This window comes from Tubulanus polymorphus, chromosome 1, assembly GCF_964204645.1.
Source record: "Tubulanus polymorphus chromosome 1, tnTubPoly1.2, whole genome shotgun sequence".
NCBI classification, from domain to species: domain Eukaryota; kingdom Metazoa; phylum Nemertea; class Palaeonemertea; order Tubulaniformes; family Tubulanidae; genus Tubulanus; species Tubulanus polymorphus.
Window position 1 is genome coordinate 4,247,581 of NC_134025.1, and position 18,168 is coordinate 4,265,748.

An 18,168-nucleotide genomic window follows, 5' to 3' on the forward strand; every position below is an offset into this window, starting at 1 on the left:
AATGATTGAGAATTATTTCCGTCTATTTATTTTGTGGCTATTAATTCGATCCAATAGAGAACGGTTAATCTCTGTCGCATGTAACTAAGTCAATAAATAATAAATTCCTTATAAAGCTCGTTTTTTTTTAAGCTCAAGATGTAGCCTTGCAAATAATAAGCATGAAGGTTCTTGCTTTATTTCCACAACACTGCCTATGTGTGGTTTAAGATGGGTTAGATTTGTAGATAATGCCAAATAATAAGTTGGACCTCAGTTATTGCAAATTCTTCCGTTTGAAAATTTAAGAATAGGCATGATGACCCAGTAATTCCGAAGATGAAATTGAATTCAAATTGTCACGTGTCCGTGCAACCAGACCATCAAGAATTGGAACAAACAATAACTGAACGACGAAAATGCCTATGTTTCAAAGCTTCATTTATTTATATAGTAACTGAGTTACAATTTTACAAGATTTTAAAAAATCCCATCGAACTACAAAAATGAGTTGGGCATGATTAACATCCTATGATGTACACATACAAGTGCCTAAGCCAGATAGATAAGGACAATGTTTATCTAGTAATGGAAGAACGTTGGATTCATCGAACATAAAAATTGAAGCTGAACGTACATTCGAAGAATGTTGCAGTCATTTGATACAAGTACAAGAAATTCTATAGTAATCTTATCTAATAATTGAATTCTAATAGCTGAATGTGTTGGCGTCACGATGCTAGCTTAGGCACAAGTACTGGTTCATGAATCCTTTCAATCAACGACAGTTTCATTTTTGTGTGAATACATTAAATAGTGATGACATTGTACATTATTCAATATTCATGAGATCGTTTTTTTTTTTAAATTTTCATATACTAAAATCCATAATTATCATTGGCTAAAATCTTGGCATCCCCGAATCAATAATATACCATTGTGCCCAAAATACACAAGCCATAATTCATGACGACATTATTCCAAAGCATAGAATCCTATGAATCTTAGGGTCTCCGTATGGATTTTAATGCACAATGGAACCCTCCACAAGACCACTCATTAATTCCACTCCGAGATTTATATCATATTGAGGTTTCATTGCACAGATGCTTCATTTTCCAAATCGAACAACATATACATTTCAATGATGAAAATACTCTGCTCAAACGTTTTTCTTATACCTGGCCATAAATAAATTCATATCCATAAACAAAGACAGCATGAGCTGAATTGACTACCGTTATCACATAAATCTAGTTTCTGTGATTAACCCACCCAGTGGAAAGAAAACTATTATCTTAATTGCCTAATTCCAGACTAGGACTTCTGTGTGGTTTAAATTTTTACGAGGGAAATTTCAATCAAGAATTGACAATCAGCCTGATCTAATTAAACGACTGCCGTGCATTTCAAAACTATGAAATCAGTGCAAAATAACGATCTAACAAATTGCATTATACAAACATTTCCATCGCCGGAGAAAATTCACCATAATTGTCTGATCTAGTCAACGAGAGGGACGATAGCGAGAATTCAAACAGTAACATTCATTGGTGTATGATGGGTTTTTTAAACGACTAGAGACCTCCATACATAGATTACAGATACTACCGAATTCATACAGATATATACTCAGAAACTTTTCACTCAGTAGTTATATAACTGTCTTCACTACCCTTAGATGCTATTTAATAGCTAATTTAGTCATTTTCACAATCCGACCGACCTCATGGACTCATCTATAACGCAAGACATAAAATAAATTACCGTATCATATATCTAATTTAACTCGATGGAATTTTCTCGTTACGGAAAATGTCTCTCCATGAAATTTGCTTCTCATCGAGTGAAGATTTCAACACTATGGCAGTATAAAATACAACACAGAAACGTGTACTGTACATCGCGGATGAAGGCACATAAAAACTACACTATTATGAAGTCGAGAGCAGTCCTTTTCTCCGCACCTCATCAGTGCATGTGTTACAGCCTTTTTTTCGCAATACAGTAGTCGATTTTTTTTGTCAATTTTTAATTCTATAAATACTTACAATTTTTTCTATACTAGCAATCACAACAGTGTCTCAAATGAAAATTTTTCATTTTTAAAAGGAGCAACAACCATTATAATCAATGTTGATATTATCATTTCTATTATAATCGGTTATCATTTAATCCTATTCTGTACAACTGCGTGCGGGTAAAAAATTGCTCCAACCTCCCAATCTACAGTATTCACAATTTACTTACAACTTCATTTGAATATATATATATATATATGTATATATATATTTATTTATATTTTTTATTTCTGTAAAATGTAAGTCTATCCTCAATAGAAAGCCCTTTCATGTCTCAACATTGGATACATTTATTTTGTGAGTCCAATATCGGGCGAGGAGCGGGTCAGTGATTAGCCGAGCCAGTCACGCTTTGAGAACATTCGCTGCCATTTAAACTAATGACGATCTTACGTACGTCTATCCCTGAATGTGGAATGTCCTCATCGTTTTATTCATTATTTCAACGTTACAACAAGAAAGTTCTTCGATATCCGACTTGCTTGTGGGTGTGAGTGATTTGTCCTTCGCATTGAAAGCCAGCTTTGATAAGTCTTTACGTTACGAGTCGAGGTCGTTTCGCCGCCGGTAAGTCTCCACCACCCTCTTCGTCTTCCTCGTCACTATCCTCATCAGGATAGTCGACAAGTCCTACTAAACCAGGCTATAATACACAAGATATGAATATATATATATATAGAGCTTACTTCAAAAACTTATAGCTACTCGAATACAATGTATCATCTGATTCAATATACCTTTCTAGTAGTCACTGCATTGATTTTGCCATCTTCTAGAGTAGGGCTTCCAGTACGAGTGATGATGCTGTGAGTGTGTTGATTATTTGCTAATGGGCTAGTCGATACAGGATTTGTCTTGATATTGATGTTAATGGGCGATGCAGCTCGTGTTGGATGGAGTTTGATTGGAGGAGATTCTTTCATTTCCATTTCCCTGGCTGAAAAATATGAATAAAGAACACATTCCTATAAGATAACTTGGTTTCTTTAAGAAAATTTTCTATTTTCATCCCTAGGACGAGACTCGAACCTTTCTTGCTTTCAATGACTTTATTTATATGTTCGAAGTCGTTGTCTAGCTTGCTACGTAGCATGTCAGTCATGGGTACCAGCGTTTCCGCATCTTCCATTTCTTCCTCTTGATCAAACCACATTTCTTCCTCATCTTCCAACATCCGAGCGTCTCGACGATATCGGTTATTACGCAATATCGATGGCACGCTGAAACATACACCGAAAACACTGAAAATCACCGTTATAACTAAAAAAAAAAAATAAATAACTGTCGTTCATCGATTCATTTACCTATCGAGTGGCTTATCTTTGCGATCCATTTGTTGTTCGTATCGTATTTTCAACGCTTTGAATGTCTGTACATAATCCACATTTTCGAACGATTTGTAATAATTTTCTACGATGTGATTCACTAGCGATTTACAGTCGTCCTGCGAACAAACGAACATCATAATATTAAATCAAGAAAATTCATCATCGTAAACACTGTCCCCATTGAATAAAATCTTACCACTCTGATGAATTCAAACATTTCTATGACAGCCGAATTGAACAGGTTATATCTATTGCCGTTTGTAACAAATGCATCGACGACAGGCTTGAAAAGATGACCTTTGATGATATATCCGAAATAGAACTCATCCTTAAGGCCAATCATTTTCCTCATAAAACGTACAGCACCTAAAACGAAATGCACTTCATTAGATAACGCGTACACAATTTCACCAAGTAACGTGGAACTGATCTTTTGACAATTCGATACATTGACACCACACACACTAACGTTCAGTAGTAAAACTCACCAAGTGCAAGAAAACCATGTTTTGATTTGAGTAGCACTAAAACACGTCGCAGCAGATCTTTGTTGAAAATATAATTTCGTATGTGATATGTATGATGTTCCACACAAAACGTCAGTAGCTCAAGAATTATAGCCAATAACTGAGACGTTTGATAATCATCTAAAATTCATCAATAGAAAAACGTAATTAAAACCTGAATGTAAAACCGTAGGGAGATTATCAGGAATTTCACGGTTTCGTTAAAATACCTTTGCTAGGTTTGTCCTCTGCAGTGTTTGCAAACAGTGGAGCAGTCAACACATGCATGCACCTCTTATAGAAAAAGTTCAGAAATTCAGCCTTCTCAGAAATCATCTGAAAACAAAAACGCATGTTTAGAAATAAATAAATTTCAATCCATACAATGAGTCTTTATTTGTGGAGAAACTGCAATTACCTTGCCTACACAACCAGCCAACATATTTTCAGGATCCATCAATAGTCGAACTATGCCCATCAATTGTACAGCACCTCCGAGTTCTGAAATGTTAATACCAGTTAAACACACAATCCACCTCCGTGTGTAAATCGAATGAATAAACTAATCGGTGAAATCTATACCTGGATCTGTATCACTCTTTATCTGTTCAATGACTAGGTTTATCAGCAGATCATCATCGTCTTGTGTGTGGCCCTCTTCTAATATGAAGTCGCGCACCATGGACGGACTTATTTCAACTATGTATGAGAATATATCTATGGCTGCTGCCTTCAATAGTTCATCGTCTAGACCCTGAATCATTCAATATAATGACATATATTTAAATACATTCAAGAAGCAAGAGGTGCACAATATCAAACACTAAGTCACAATGCACATACCAGTATTACTTCCAACGTTTGAAAAATACCCATACTCGATAATATCTGTAAAATAAAAATGAAAAGGTTTCCAGATAAATAGAGGGAAATCACGTAAACATTGAAGAATCCTAAATCACCATTGACAAGTAAGTGTAGTACCCACCTTCAAAAAGCTGTCTCTATTTTGAGGTTGTAAGGTTTGTGAAAATGTGCAGAATTCCTTTAAAAAGAAGACTAAATCTCGTCGTTTTTCATCCCCAGTCTCGTCGTCCTTTAATTGTGCGAACAATTGCTTCAAAAATTTCTCATCATTCTACGAAAAAATGTGGCAATACGAGACGTACGTTTAGGAGGCATAATAGTAGCAATGTACATGATTTCAAACGAGACCCATAGAAAAAATAAATGCGAAAATGTACAATTAATCCATATATCTGCATAAAATCAAATTTGAATAACAACATTTATGTTTTCTTGTATACATACACAATAACCAGAACAGATGAATAATTAAGACAACTCATAACTCAATTGGAACCAGTGATTTTTGTTTTCAGGTTATGGGATATTTCGAGTTAGACAGCAGAGTTTGATTCACATTCTGTAGCAATTGTCATTAGATTTGCGATTAATTTTAAGAGATAATTTTACTGGAAAAACATAAAGCGTCGAATCAAGACGAGTCTACCAGGCACGATAAGTATATAATATATTACATTCAACGAGTTTTCTAAAACATTAAAATCTGCTCGAGACGTGAACTCACCTGAATAATAGTCACTATCTCAACTTTGTTAAAATATATGAAAGAGTTTAATGTCGATAGCATGTTCTCCTCAAAAACCGACGGCGTTGGTAAAATCACATCCTGAATATACTGAACACGAAACGTTTGATGAATTTTCCGTTGCAGATCGTCGTTCATCACTGGAATAACCTCCTTGAATTTGGCCGTATTGCGTAAATATTGCCTGTGTTTAGCCGGTTGCGGTAGAGATGGGTCGTATTCGAGCACTCCGATCACACTGAATATCATATTGTCGGCGAACATTATTTCGAAGAGTGCGTTTTTGTTCAATAAAAATATACTTTTAAAAATATCGTACAAATGGTGCAATCCGTCCAAATTCTCCAGGTCCTCGCACATGTGAAAGAGGTCTATCAACTTTTGTATGTAGCCGCTGTATTCAATTGCGAAAGCGAGTTTGTCTCTCCTCAGCGGCGAATGAAACACAGTACTACATAAACATGAAATTTCATCGAGTTTACTAAGTTCACAAGGCGGCAATTCAATTGGCGGAGAAGTGTCCTGTATTTCCTCGAAGCGTTCATCCTCCGATTCTTCCACTATGTCTTGCACGAGCTCCAGAGTTATCGGGTCTCTTCCTTGAACCTGGCATATTTTCTCCCATATTTCGTCGCAACTCGCTTTCTCTTGGAAGCTCAGCGCCAAATTGTAATTTTCATTTTCCGACCAAACAATGAGGGTGTCCTAGAAAACAAAATACAATAATGATAACATTCGTCGAAAACCTTCATAGAAAGTTATTTGAGCAAGCAAATATTAACCATTTCATTCATACCTGCTGTTTTTGATATGATGTGGTGTGCTGAATTTTTGATTCCAAAAGCAAAGTTCCTGCAACAACAAAATATTTCAATTTGTCATAGATATGCCATGATAGCTTGATTCAAAGAAATGTTTATCTTTCAAAGAAATCTAAAATTACGCTACCATTCAAAGAATATGGATATTAAATACTAAATAACAAAGATCTAAATATAGCCAGATACTAGTAAATTATTGATCACTCAACAAGCCTGGGGCAATCTGTCAATTTTTTGTCGTATACAATCTCTTCAGTAATAGCGCGAGTGTAAAATAATTGTAGCTGGAAAGATCAGAGGTGATTCGGGAAATAAAATCAATCCTTACCATCAGTTTCGGATATAACTAACAACGACATTCCCTTCAAACGTTCGACAAACGTAGATGACACATGACCAGTTCCTCGGTCATCCCACTGCCTGTCTTCATTCAACATATACACTTTCACTCGTCTCCTTGATTCTGTTGCCATGATTACTATTTTTAACAATTCAACTATTCCAGCACATTATTTTCAAAACGCTGCAAAAAAGAAAATATATAATTAGGAAGAAAATTTTATATAAAAAGGCGGTGAAAAATTCACTTATTTAATGCATGGAAAGCCGAGATGAACTATATACACTGCTTTAAATGTAAACACTACACAGTTCTCCACAACTGACATATTTTCACTTTAACCCAAAGAAGCGCGACCCTGCACAGAGTGATTTCATCACGCACAAAAATGTTTCTCAATCGAACGAAGTCGAAACACAACACACACAAGATTTTGAGAACGAGAATTGAGATAGCTTTAGCTAGGTAAAGTTTATACCTGATATATCAAATATTCTGCAAACCAAAACCAACTAAACAATAACTGAACATTATCACTAAACGATCTACAACTGATAAACAATGCTTACAATCTGCAATTAACGGGATTAAGGTGATTAATTCGCCCGCTAGCCCTTCCGACACGAATCTACATTAAACTCCGCCATCTTGAATCCTCGAAAAACAAAGCGCGGGGTTTACCGCAGCCATTTCACGGCGTCCCAACATCGATATTTGATAAGAATCTTTGTCGATTAAGTTGATAATTACTTAACAGATAAATTATGAAGAGAATTAATGATTTGAAATGATATTGAAGAATTGATTGAAATTATGATCGTAATTCCATCAATTAATGATGTAAGTGATGTCGTAAAAAAGACCGCCGTAAACCTAACCGCACTTCCGGCGTAATTTTGACAGCTGACTAATTATTATTACAAATTCAACTTTTAGTTTCACTAGTAGTAGGCCTAAGTAAGTAAAATCATTACCTTATCCCTGATGGTTTGAATAAATATCTTTCTACTTACTGGGGAATGGCTCCGTTCCATATTAACTGAAGTTACAACAAATTGATACACCGGTCGGTGTCGGGTGGTGACACTACTTACTGACCTGACACCGTTATTTACCATGTCTCATGATGAATATGATTACTACAGAATTTATTTATTAATTTAGGTGGCAATGTCGATGATGTCCTCAATTGCAAGATACGTACCCAAATATGCCTTCCCTTTAAGTTTATTGGGCACGATCATTGGTGGGACAGTATTACTTAAGTAGGTAAAAAAAACCTGTTCATACTTTGCTGGGAAACTTGGTGGGCAGTGGCGATGGTGATAAACACTTCTATTTTTAGGGATTGGATGAGAGGAAAGAAATATGAAGGAAAAGAGAAAGTAATTGGTAAAACTGTGATCGTCACAGGAGCAAACACTGGCATTGGTAAAGAAACTGCGAAAGAGTTAGCCAAAAGAGGTATATATTTTCTATGATATAATATTTGTTATATCCTCTACTGCTGCTGCTATAGGCCTGTTAGTTGTAATTTATTTTCATGCATTGAAGGGGCTCGAGTTATTTTGGCTGGTCGGAATAATGAGAAATGTGAATTGGCTCGAGATGAAATTATCAAAGAAACTGCTAATCGAAATGTTGAAGCTCGCCACCTTGATTTAGCATCATTGCAATCGATCAAAGAATTTGCTGAAGAAATATGTAGGAGTAAGTTTGTTTGAGACCAACATGTAAATCTGCATATTCTCTGAAACTGTGATAGATAAGATAATGTTTTCTTTTATCTATTAGCTGAGAGACATGTTGACATTCTGATAAATAACGCTGGCGTTATGCGATGTCCTAAATCTCTTACTACAGATGGATTTGAAATGCAACTCGGTGTGAATCATTTAGGTTAGTATTGTAAGAAGTTATTATCCAGTAATCATGCAATTATGCGTTTTGTTTACTTTTTCCATTTTCTCAAACTTACAGGCCATTTTTACCTTACAAACCTATTGCTACCGAAGTTAAAAGATTCAGCACCGAGTCGTATCATTACTTTAAGTAGCTTGGCTCATAGGAGAGGTGAAATGAATTTCAGTGATCTGAACAGCAGTTCATCCTATAGTCCCGGTGGTGCTTATTCTCAGAGCAAAATTGCCAACATACTCTTTACAGTAGAATTAGCAAAACGGTTAGAAGGTACTAATTCTCAATTATCAAGATTGAAGTGGTGAATTATTTTGTTTATATACACTTTAAATTCAGGGGTTTAATTTTTTAATCATTTAGGAACTGGTGTGACTGCTTTGGCTGTTAATCCTGGTATTGTGGACACAGAATTGATGCGACATTTGTCCATATATAAATCAACCTTCTCGAGAATAATTTTAGCGCCACTAAGATGGATTTTCCTGAAAACTCCAAATGAAGGGGCTCAAACTTCATTATATGCAGCTCTATCCAAAGATCTAGATGGTGTATCTGGGAAATATCTGAGGTATGTAGTAGGTGTATGAAAATGCTCGTTACATACAAATTGTGATTTTATTGGCTGTGTATTGATGAATGAAAATGTTTGTTTTATAGTAATTGTGCTATAGAAGAGGCAAGTAAAGAAGCACGGGATGAAAAAGCTGCTGAACGTCTTTGGTTAATCAGTGAAAAATGGACAAGGCTTAAATGATGATTGAATCAATTGATGCATAAGTTTTCTTAATCATTATCTAATTTTCTAAGAATCTTTCTACTGGGGTGATTATTTTTTGTATCAAAAGCACTGTCAAGATTTATGGTGAAAATAGATTTGAAGTTATATTTTCTAATATTCATTATGTTTTGTCAGTAGGCGCTATCGTCAAGTCTGGTTGGTGGTAAATTGAGCCAAAAAACATTGAGTACCAGTAATAAATTGTCCTTAGAAATTGTGTCCTTAAAAGACAACTTGCGAGGAAAGTAAAAAAAAAAATCTTTGTATACATTCATTTTATTTATACTTTTATATACATACAAAACATGTATTCATTGACAACTTTGCTCCTACTTATTTCTATATAAATATGCTGGCATAATTAAATAAAATCAAAACATGTATAAAATAGTACAGAAATCTATACAGTATAATAATAAGTTATCAATGATGCTATTATTGTTTTAGCATCCATAGGAATTTCATGAGTGTGGTTTGGTTTTCAATCAAGTTTCAGCAATTTTTTTGTTTCTATATACAACTTGGAAGCAACATCATCATCACAGCCACTTTCTGTAAGAGCTTCTTCCCTACATTCGCTGTAAGAAAAATACATCTATCTATATGTGAAATATATGGAGAAGTATATTCAGATACAATGTGATTAAAGACTTACGAGAAGAACTTTCCGGTAACTTCTTGTAATTCCTCAGCAACTGCACACTGTATAGTAGTCTGAGCACCATCTTTAGATGTCTTCATTAAAGCATAACAGATTGGTGCAAAGCTCAAACTAAGAAACGAATTTGATCTGAAACCCATGTATCGATAAATATTTGTGTTGCAAATTCCAGGATGGACTGTATTTACTGTGACTCCTGAATCTGAAACAAGTTGTGAAAAAAAAAACGCATATCACATGCAATAACAGTACATATATAACCTTTAAATTGGGTTGCTCACCTTTCAACTGTTTGCTCATTTCAGTTGTAAAATGAACTAGCGCTAATTTACTCTGACTGTAAGCGTCTCCTTCTACATAATCCGTGTTTTCAAAGTTCAAATCATCAAAATTTATTTTACCCAGTCGATAGGCAATGGCTGAGACATTTATTATCCTGCTCGGTGATGAATTCTTTAAAGTATCCAGCAACATGTGGGTTAGTAAGAATGGCCCTGAAAATAAAATGAACCTATATTACAGACAAGCTTGACGTACAATTATGAGGAAATATCTGACCCTAATGCATACCTAAGTAGTTTACTTGAAAGTGTGTTTCAAACCCATCCTCGGTTATTGTCTTAGGACAACACATTACACCAGCATTATTAATTAGGATATGTAAACTGGATTCTTCTACAATAGAATACAAACACAGTCACAAATATCAACATCTTTAAAACAATCTGAAATATATAATGAGCGTATAATGATTACACTTACGCTCAATGAATTTTTTTGCAAACTGCTTTATTGACTTGAAAGATGCGAGATCAAGCTTCATCACTATGATATTTTTGTTGCGCGTTTGAGATTTGAGTTTTAGCAGCGTTTCGTTCCCTTTGGTTTCATCGCGACACGCAAGAATTATTCGAGCACCTGAAATTATACAGAAATAATTGTAATAACATAATTAGGTCTAAAAATGTCCGAAATAATGATTCGGGCTAGGTTACCTCTGTTAGCCAGTTCAAATGCGGTTTCATGACCTACTCCGCCACTTGCTCCAGTAATGATGACAGTTTTCCCCTTCAATTCAGCCATGCTGCTACATTGTGCTCCTTTTAGAATTGATCTAAGACAGAAACAGACACTTTGAAAAATATAATGGCATAGAAATGTATATTAATTTTTCATTTATTTTTAACAATAATTCGACTTTTAATACGACTTTTACCCTGTCCCCTTTGATTGACAATATGTATGGCATAAAAGGAAATCGACAAATTTAAGACGCAGTTAATTTTGAGTTTTTAGGGCCCAAAAAATGAATGTTGTGGCTACGGTTTCAGGGTGCAATAGCTGCACTTACGGGAGTGAGGTTAGCTCTAACCCTATTCTTTTATGCGTGCGCATACATAGATCGATACAGTTCAGTTCAAAATGTATGATACATGTATATAAAAGAAAAAACAATTTTACCGTCAGTTTCTTGTGTCAAAAGTTTTCAATTTTGATTCCTCAAATCCCCACTGATAATTCAAATAAGCAGAAATACATTTTTTGGGAGGGTCATCCATAAAATTTGTAAAACACAATTTACACAAACCTGATGTAATACAAAACAGCAAATCCGATGATAAAGAAAAAGGTGTACCATGAGTCGAACAAATTATCAACCATTTCTAACATTTTTAGTGAAGTTGCTTGTTTGAGGCTGTAAAATTAAAAGGAGGCTTGAAACTGCCCTAAAATATTTTAAGCGTTACCGGTTTTATACTGAAGTACCGCCTAGCGTTTGAGATCGTATATGAGTAGATGGCACCACGTCCCGTTATTTTCGGCGCCCGCGCTATTTTGAAAGTAATCGGGATTCGAACCACTCAGAAAGAACGCAATATTCAGCGAAGCGCAACTACGGGAAAACCCATACGCGGAAGCGGAAAAACCCACCAGGTCGAATACGAAACCATCCTACTCTCGAACGTTGGAACGCTGTTGACTCGCCACTCACGCGCTGTTGTGTTGATTATCATAAGCTTTTTTTCACAAGAAGGTATGTGATAATTAATTCCTTCTTTGGTACCCCTTCTTTTTCTATAGGGCCAAGTGCTGCTTCACATCACCGTGTTTTAAATGAGGTTAAAAGAAGCGCGGTATACTATACTGCCAGTTACTCAGTTCAGTAGGCCAGGCGGCACAATAGGCAGCCAAAAAAGAGGGATTGTATTATTGTCAATGATTGTTGACGTAAAGAATGTAGAAGAAACGATAAAAGAGTTTATAATTTCACATCTTACATGTCTTACACTATCATTTATTTATTATTGTGAAGAAAAAGAAAAAAATTGTTTTGAAGAAGAAGCTTTCGTGATTTTCTACCCGAAAAATGCCTAGGAAGAAAAAAAATCAGAAACAGTCTGGGAAAGGGGAATTAGTACCTCCTGCCACTACTGCTAATATAGATGACGCTGTTGGTGAGTTAATTATTTCAGAATATTCTTCCAATTCAGACTTAAAAATTAGATAGGCCTAATGTGTTTGAATACAATTTTAGGATCAGAAGGTCATTCTGACTGCAAGAATCGCGAACAAACTGCAGTCACTGAACATTTTAAGGAACAACCTATAACTATTCACCATACTCAAGAACTTGAAGCTAAGGAAATTGATGAGGTTAATTAGATTCCATGACTTCTTTTGTCAGTTTTATTATGTAGATTTTAATTTGTCTAAAACATTTTACAGGATGTTAGAGGAACGATGAAAGGTGTATCAGAATTCACAGTTGGAAGACCTGGGAGAGGCAGAGGCAGAGGAAGAGGGAGAGGTAGAGGCAGGGGAAGATCACAGGAACAGCAACCCCAATCTCAACCGGGTGTTAGTCAGTTCGCAGATGAATCTATAAAATCCCAAATTCAGTATCAAACGCTCGCTCCAGCTGATACTCAAGACGAAAAATTTGATCAGTCTCAACCTGTCGTTAGCAAAACATCGGCATCAGGTGGAGCTAGACCCAAAACTCATCAGTATCAAAAGTTCGCAGTCCCAGCTGAAAAAGAAACAACTGCTCAATTGCCACCTCAGTATGAAAACATTGCGGAATCTACTAAAGGGTTTGTGCAGCCTGTAATATCCTCCCCACCAGTTACTCCTGCTCAACCAAACCTCACAATGCCTAAACAAGAGGTTTATTATCCTTCAACTGAAACTACCTGTACAGATTACCTAGAGCTCCCGAGGCGGAATGGAAGAATTGGTAAAGTAGGGCGTAAAATTCCATTACGCGTCAATCATTTTCCAGTGAAATTGAAGATGAGCGGTTTTCTTCATCATTACGATGTTTCAATTAAACCATCAAAAATACTACCAAAAAGGCAAAATCGGTAAATAAAAATCTCTAAAAACATTCTCTTAAAACGTCATTTTCAATACATTTGCGCTTATTGGTAGTTTTTCATATCCTTCCACTACATTGTATTCATATTTTTAGAATGATAATTGATCAGATGTTGAACACGTATAGTAAAGTATTTGGTAAAGAGCGGCCTGTTTATGATGGATCAAAAAATATCTACACTAAAGAGCCATTACCATTTGATGATCAGGTGTGTTACAGTAACTGTTGGTGAATAAAATGTTGATTAATTATTTACTGATTTATTAAAACACATTTGCAGAGGACTTTCACCATAGAGCTTGAAAATGGCAGACCTCAACGATTTGAGATTGCAATTAAATGGGTGAACCAAGTCAGTCTTAACGATTTAAAAGACTATTTGGATGGCAAATTATGTCAAATTCAGTCAACTGTCAATGTACTTGATACAATATTCCACCAACTACCAGCAATGAGGTGAGTTTACTTCAATTTCTAAATGAAAATATGTGTTATGAAATTATAAAAAATATCATGCTCTTTGTCACCTGAACTTTTTCAGTTATGTAACAATTGGAAGATCGTTTTTCCCAAAACCAGTGAATGGTGGTTTTGATTTAGAAGGTGGCAAGGAAACGTGGCATGGATTTTTCCAAAGTGTCCGTCCCCAGTGGAAAGAATTTTCCCTGGTTCTGAACAGTCAGTACTATGGCATGGAGTATTATGATTTTAATTCGAGAGTTTAATGAGAAAGTTTAATGAGTAGAAAATTAATTTTCCAGATTCAACAACGGCATTTTATAAAGATGAAAATCTTGTTGACTTCATCTATGAAGTATTAAGGCTTAGAGAACCACTCCAGCGTCCCTTACAGCCTCGTGATATTGATAAATTGCAAGCTGAATTAAAAGGTCAATATACTGCTAGATTAAAACCTTGAATTTGAGTATCATCAAAAATACATAAAGGGGTCCTTGGTATCATTAATTTGTGATAGGGACTTCTTCTGATTAATGCTTATAATATTTTATTTTAGGGGTACGAGTTGAAAGTACTTATGCTGGAAAAAGGAAGAGACCTATTAAGGGGATAACAAAAAAACCAGCCAGGACACTCACGTAATACATCAATCATTATCTTCACATGTATAATCCATTGTCAGAAATTAAGGAATGATGATGAATTCTAGATATCATCTGTAGCCATTCTTTCATAAACTTTTAAAAACTTTGGCACTTAAATTTGTTTGATTATCATATGGGTGCCTGCCACAAATTTGTAAAATCATACACTCTTTCCATGGCATAACTTTTTACATTACTTTATAGATTTCCTATGGAAGAGAAAGGACGTCAGATGGAATGCACAGTGGAACGATACTTCCTGGAGAAGTATAATATTAAGTTGAAGTACTTGATATGATAACAACTATTCATTTAAATCTATATGTCCACCGTTCATAAATGTTAAAATTTGTAATGATTATCTTTTGTTTGTGAAATTTTAGACATCCTTTTCTACCTTGTGTACAGTTTGGTGATTTATCCCGCCACCAGTATATTCCAGCTGAGGTAGATATTATTGTCTTCTCAGTTTAAATAGAAGTCTTATGCAGGCTTGCTTTATTACCTAACTTGATTTTCTTGTTTTCTTTTCAGCTTTGTTTAATTCTCCCTGGACAAAAAAGTAGAAGAAAACTAACCGATTTTCAGACAGCTAAGATGATAAAGGTTCGTAAGTTTGTAAAAAGTTAAGATTATGTGTAATAAAGTGCATGTTGATGTATTTCAGTCTGTTGTGCTAATTTTCTCCAGCATGCTGCAGTTCCTGCTTATGAAAGAAAGAGGAAAATTGAAGAATGGGTATGTAGATTAGTTACTAAACCTGCCTCAATAATATCTAATCACCAGTATCATGAATCTGTTTTATAAATCATATCGATTATCTGCAGGTGAAGCAAAGAAATTTTGATAATGATCCATATTTAAAACATTTTGGCATCACTGTAAGCAAAGAAATGAAGAAAGTTGATGGTCGCGTTTTACCATCTCCTGGTATTCAGTATTCTCCAGGGAACAGGGTATGTATATGATACTCAATCATAACAATATTTATAAAGAATGCTATGAGATTAATCTAAAATTGAAGATGCTGTAAGTAGATATATCTTTTTAGAACAAGGATTGTAAAATGAATCCGAGGGATGGCTCATGGAATATTGGTGATGGGCATTATCTTAAGCCATGTAGCATTAAATCTTGGATTATGGTTAGTTTCGCTAGTGAGAGGACACAAAGAGGCCTTATAAAGTAAGTAAGTTATTCTTATAAATCCTTTCTCTGAACTAAAATATAATCACAAATATTACTGTATTTTAACAGCGACTTTGGTAAGCGTTTAACTACAATGATGAAGAGTCGTGGAATAGAAATGGACGAGCAACCGCCACAAATTCATTACCAAAGTGACAGGAGAAAAATTAAGGATACATTGCATTTGATTAAGAAAGAATATCCAAATATAAAGCTTATTTTTGTCATTTTGGCTCAAGCAAAAGAGGATTACGGTAAGATAAAGAACACATATGTACTCTTGCAATTCTGTCCTTACGTTTTTGTTATTCACTAGTCGTAATTTCATTATTTTTAGAATTAGTTAAACAGATATGCTCTCATGACCTTGGTGTAATGACACAATGCATGCAGGAAAAAAATGTCTCAAAAGCCTTGAATTCACCGCAATTTCTCAACAATATATGCCATAAGCTGAACTCAAAACTTGGAGGTATCAACAGCTCAATAATACGCCTCGAAGATGATCTTGTTAGGAGGTAACTTCATACAATATTACCAAGATTGATAAATTTGATAATCCAAGATTTTGAACTACCAGTTCACTATATTTTTTAAATACTCTTCCGGTATTTTTAGATGCATATTCCATGAACCAGTGATAATAATGGGTGCTGATGTTACCCATCCTGCTGCTGGTGATACATATAGGCCCTCCATTGCTGCAGTAAGTCAGTTATACCGATATATGTACGGGTGTATTTAGATTTTAGGTTCTTGGGCTTCTGTACAACCCTTATTCTTGGTCTGTCGGTCTTTTGGCTACCTAGCTTCGTTAATACTTGGTCAATCTTGATGAAACTTGGGTACAATGTTAATAGTGTGTCCTAGTTGTGCAGTGCAGAGAATGGGCCCGGTGCACCACCTAGTGAGATTGAACTAGGCACAAAAAACTGTTCGCTTCAACGGAGAAATTAAAAGGTTTGATGAAATGTAGCTATTGGTCCTAGGTACAACAAATCCAAAATGCCAATGGAACTAACTCATCATGCATGGTAATTTCGTAGTTCGCGTTAAAGCCTGAGCCCAGAATCGTCGTCGCATGTTGCTTGTTAAAAAATCAATCACATCTATTTTATGTACTCAGGTTGTTGGGAGTCTTGATGCGAAGCCATTCAAATTTAAAGCGGAAGTGAGAGTTCAGAAACACAGACAAGAATACATCGAGGATCTGCAATCTATGACTAAAAACCTTTTGAAACAATTTTTCTTAGCAACGAAACGTAAACCTCACAGGATTATCTTCTATAGAGATGGTGTCAGTGAAGGACAATTCATGGAGGTAATCAGTAAAAACATTCATGTACATTGTACATGTGCATACATTGTACGTGCTCATGCAGTCAACTATAGCAGTAAACAATCCTACATTATTTAAGATTTTAGTGCGTGAAGTGGATGCAATACGGAAGGCATGTACGTCTTTAGAGCAAGGTTATAAGCCTGGAATAACCTTCCTTGTTGTACAAAAACGACATCAAACAAGATTATTTTGTGAACATCGAGAAGATCAGGTAAAAAATAATGGAGCCATCAAATTATATAATTCAAGAAGTGAATCAAAAGTATGGTTATATCTAATTATGGAAGGATCAATGAATTTAAGGTTGGACGAGCTGGAAATGTGCCTCCTGGAACTTGTGTAGATACAGAAATCACACATCCCTTCAATTACGATTATTACCTGTGCAGTCACGAAGGCTTGATGGTAAGTTATATTCAATCTAAGTAATACATTTTACGCATGTATTACTATCTGTCCTGAAAAATTATGTCCATTCACAATGTTATTACGCTTAAATTTTATTCAGGGAACGAGTAAGCCAGCTCATTACTTCCCGTTATGGGATGACAATGACTTGGGGGCTGATGTACTGCAGATGTTAACCAATCAACTATGTTATGTGTATTCAAATTGCACACGCAGTGTCTCGATGCCAGTGCCTGCATACTATGCCCACAAGGCAGCATTTATGGCCAGAGTCCATATCGAACGAGTTTTCAGAGAGTAAGTACAATATTTTCATGCATATAAGATCATTCCCGTCTCCACACAAAAGGTAAACAAATTCTTGTCATCTTTCTAATTGTAGTAACGATCTTGCAACTTGTGATAAGAACGGGTTCCCGACTAAGGAAATGGCTGAAGCCGTTGAAGTAAACTGCAATCTTCAAAACTCAATGTATTTCATTTAGAGCAAAGCTGAACTACAAAAATATCTGTGATTCTAAAACATGTGTGTGTGTGTTACAAATTATTATCTTTTTAACCAATATTCTAAGTTTTCCACTGATCCATCGGTGTGTAATGTAAATAACTGGTCTTAAATTGTCGAAAGATAGCAGAACATCGTATATCAGCCGCCAAAAATACGAAAGTACTGACAGCTTTTCATTGATGTCTGATTGAATAAATCAATAAAAGACGAATAC

At 35.3% G+C, this 18,168-nt stretch overlaps 4 protein-coding genes across 7 annotated transcripts; 2 read left to right on the top strand and 2 right to left on the bottom strand.

Annotated features, from left to right (window-relative positions):
* Positions 1-403: 403 nt before the first annotated feature.
* Positions 404-7,328, bottom strand: LOC141900779 (serine/threonine-protein phosphatase 4 regulatory subunit 3-like). Its single transcript, XM_074787816.1, has 15 exons — positions 7,237-7,328; positions 6,656-6,850; positions 6,303-6,358; positions 5,486-6,211; positions 4,883-5,032; positions 4,738-4,782; positions 4,477-4,648; positions 4,313-4,395; positions 4,125-4,230; positions 3,877-4,035; positions 3,585-3,754; positions 3,365-3,504; positions 3,090-3,280; positions 2,798-2,997; positions 404-2,703 (listed from the first exon to the last, which is right to left on the bottom strand). The coding sequence occupies exons 2-15, from the start codon at positions 6,798-6,800 to the stop codon at positions 2,596-2,598; spliced, it is 2,451 nt and encodes an 816-aa protein (XP_074643917.1). The 5' UTR covers positions 6,801-6,850; positions 7,237-7,328; the 3' UTR covers positions 404-2,595.
* Positions 7,329-7,530: 202 nt separating this feature from the next.
* Positions 7,531-9,758, top strand: LOC141898586 (retinol dehydrogenase 13-like). 2 transcript variants are annotated; one of them, XM_074784571.1, is made up of 8 exons: positions 7,531-7,624; positions 7,832-7,932; positions 8,013-8,131; positions 8,222-8,377; positions 8,462-8,566; positions 8,648-8,857; positions 8,948-9,155; positions 9,245-9,756. In XM_074784571.1, the coding sequence occupies exons 2-8, from the start codon at positions 7,838-7,840 to the stop codon at positions 9,339-9,341; spliced, it is 990 nt and encodes a 329-aa protein (XP_074640672.1). In that variant the 5' UTR covers positions 7,531-7,624; positions 7,832-7,837; the 3' UTR covers positions 9,342-9,756. The 2 variants fall into 2 exon arrangements, with proteins under 2 accessions (XP_074640672.1, XP_074640680.1); XM_074784579.1 differs by lacking the exon at positions 7,531-7,624 and having other exon boundaries at positions 7,832-7,936; positions 9,245-9,758.
* LOC141898600 (retinol dehydrogenase 13-like) lies at positions 9,683-11,764 on the bottom strand. 3 transcript variants are annotated; one of them, XM_074784600.1, is made up of 7 exons: positions 11,663-11,764; positions 11,022-11,158; positions 10,789-10,944; positions 10,597-10,701; positions 10,308-10,520; positions 10,021-10,228; positions 9,683-9,943 (listed from the first exon to the last, which is right to left on the bottom strand). In XM_074784600.1, the coding sequence occupies exons 1-7, from the start codon at positions 11,695-11,697 to the stop codon at positions 9,847-9,849; spliced, it is 951 nt and encodes a 316-aa protein (XP_074640701.1). In that variant the 5' UTR covers positions 11,698-11,764; the 3' UTR covers positions 9,683-9,846. The 3 variants fall into 3 exon arrangements, with proteins under 3 accessions (XP_074640701.1, XP_074640693.1, XP_074640710.1); XM_074784592.1 differs by having other exon boundaries at positions 11,022-11,140; positions 11,615-11,763; XM_074784609.1 differs by having other exon boundaries at positions 11,022-11,140; positions 11,663-11,718.
* A 181-nt stretch (positions 11,765-11,945) lies between these two features.
* Positions 11,946-18,167, top strand: LOC141908613 (protein argonaute-2-like). Its single transcript, XM_074798718.1, has 23 exons — positions 11,946-12,061; positions 12,341-12,482; positions 12,563-12,681; positions 12,754-13,391; positions 13,499-13,613; positions 13,686-13,861; positions 13,947-14,083; positions 14,167-14,295; positions 14,421-14,502; positions 14,713-14,793; positions 14,892-14,955; positions 15,043-15,114; positions 15,199-15,246; positions 15,336-15,464; positions 15,560-15,693; positions 15,766-15,950; positions 16,034-16,214; positions 16,315-16,402; positions 16,823-17,017; positions 17,115-17,249; positions 17,342-17,443; positions 17,547-17,743; positions 17,829-18,167. The coding sequence occupies exons 2-23, from the start codon at positions 12,395-12,397 to the stop codon at positions 17,929-17,931; spliced, it is 3,198 nt and encodes a 1,065-aa protein (XP_074654819.1). The 5' UTR covers positions 11,946-12,061; positions 12,341-12,394; the 3' UTR covers positions 17,932-18,167.
* The last annotated feature ends 1 nt before the right edge of the window (position 18,168 follows it).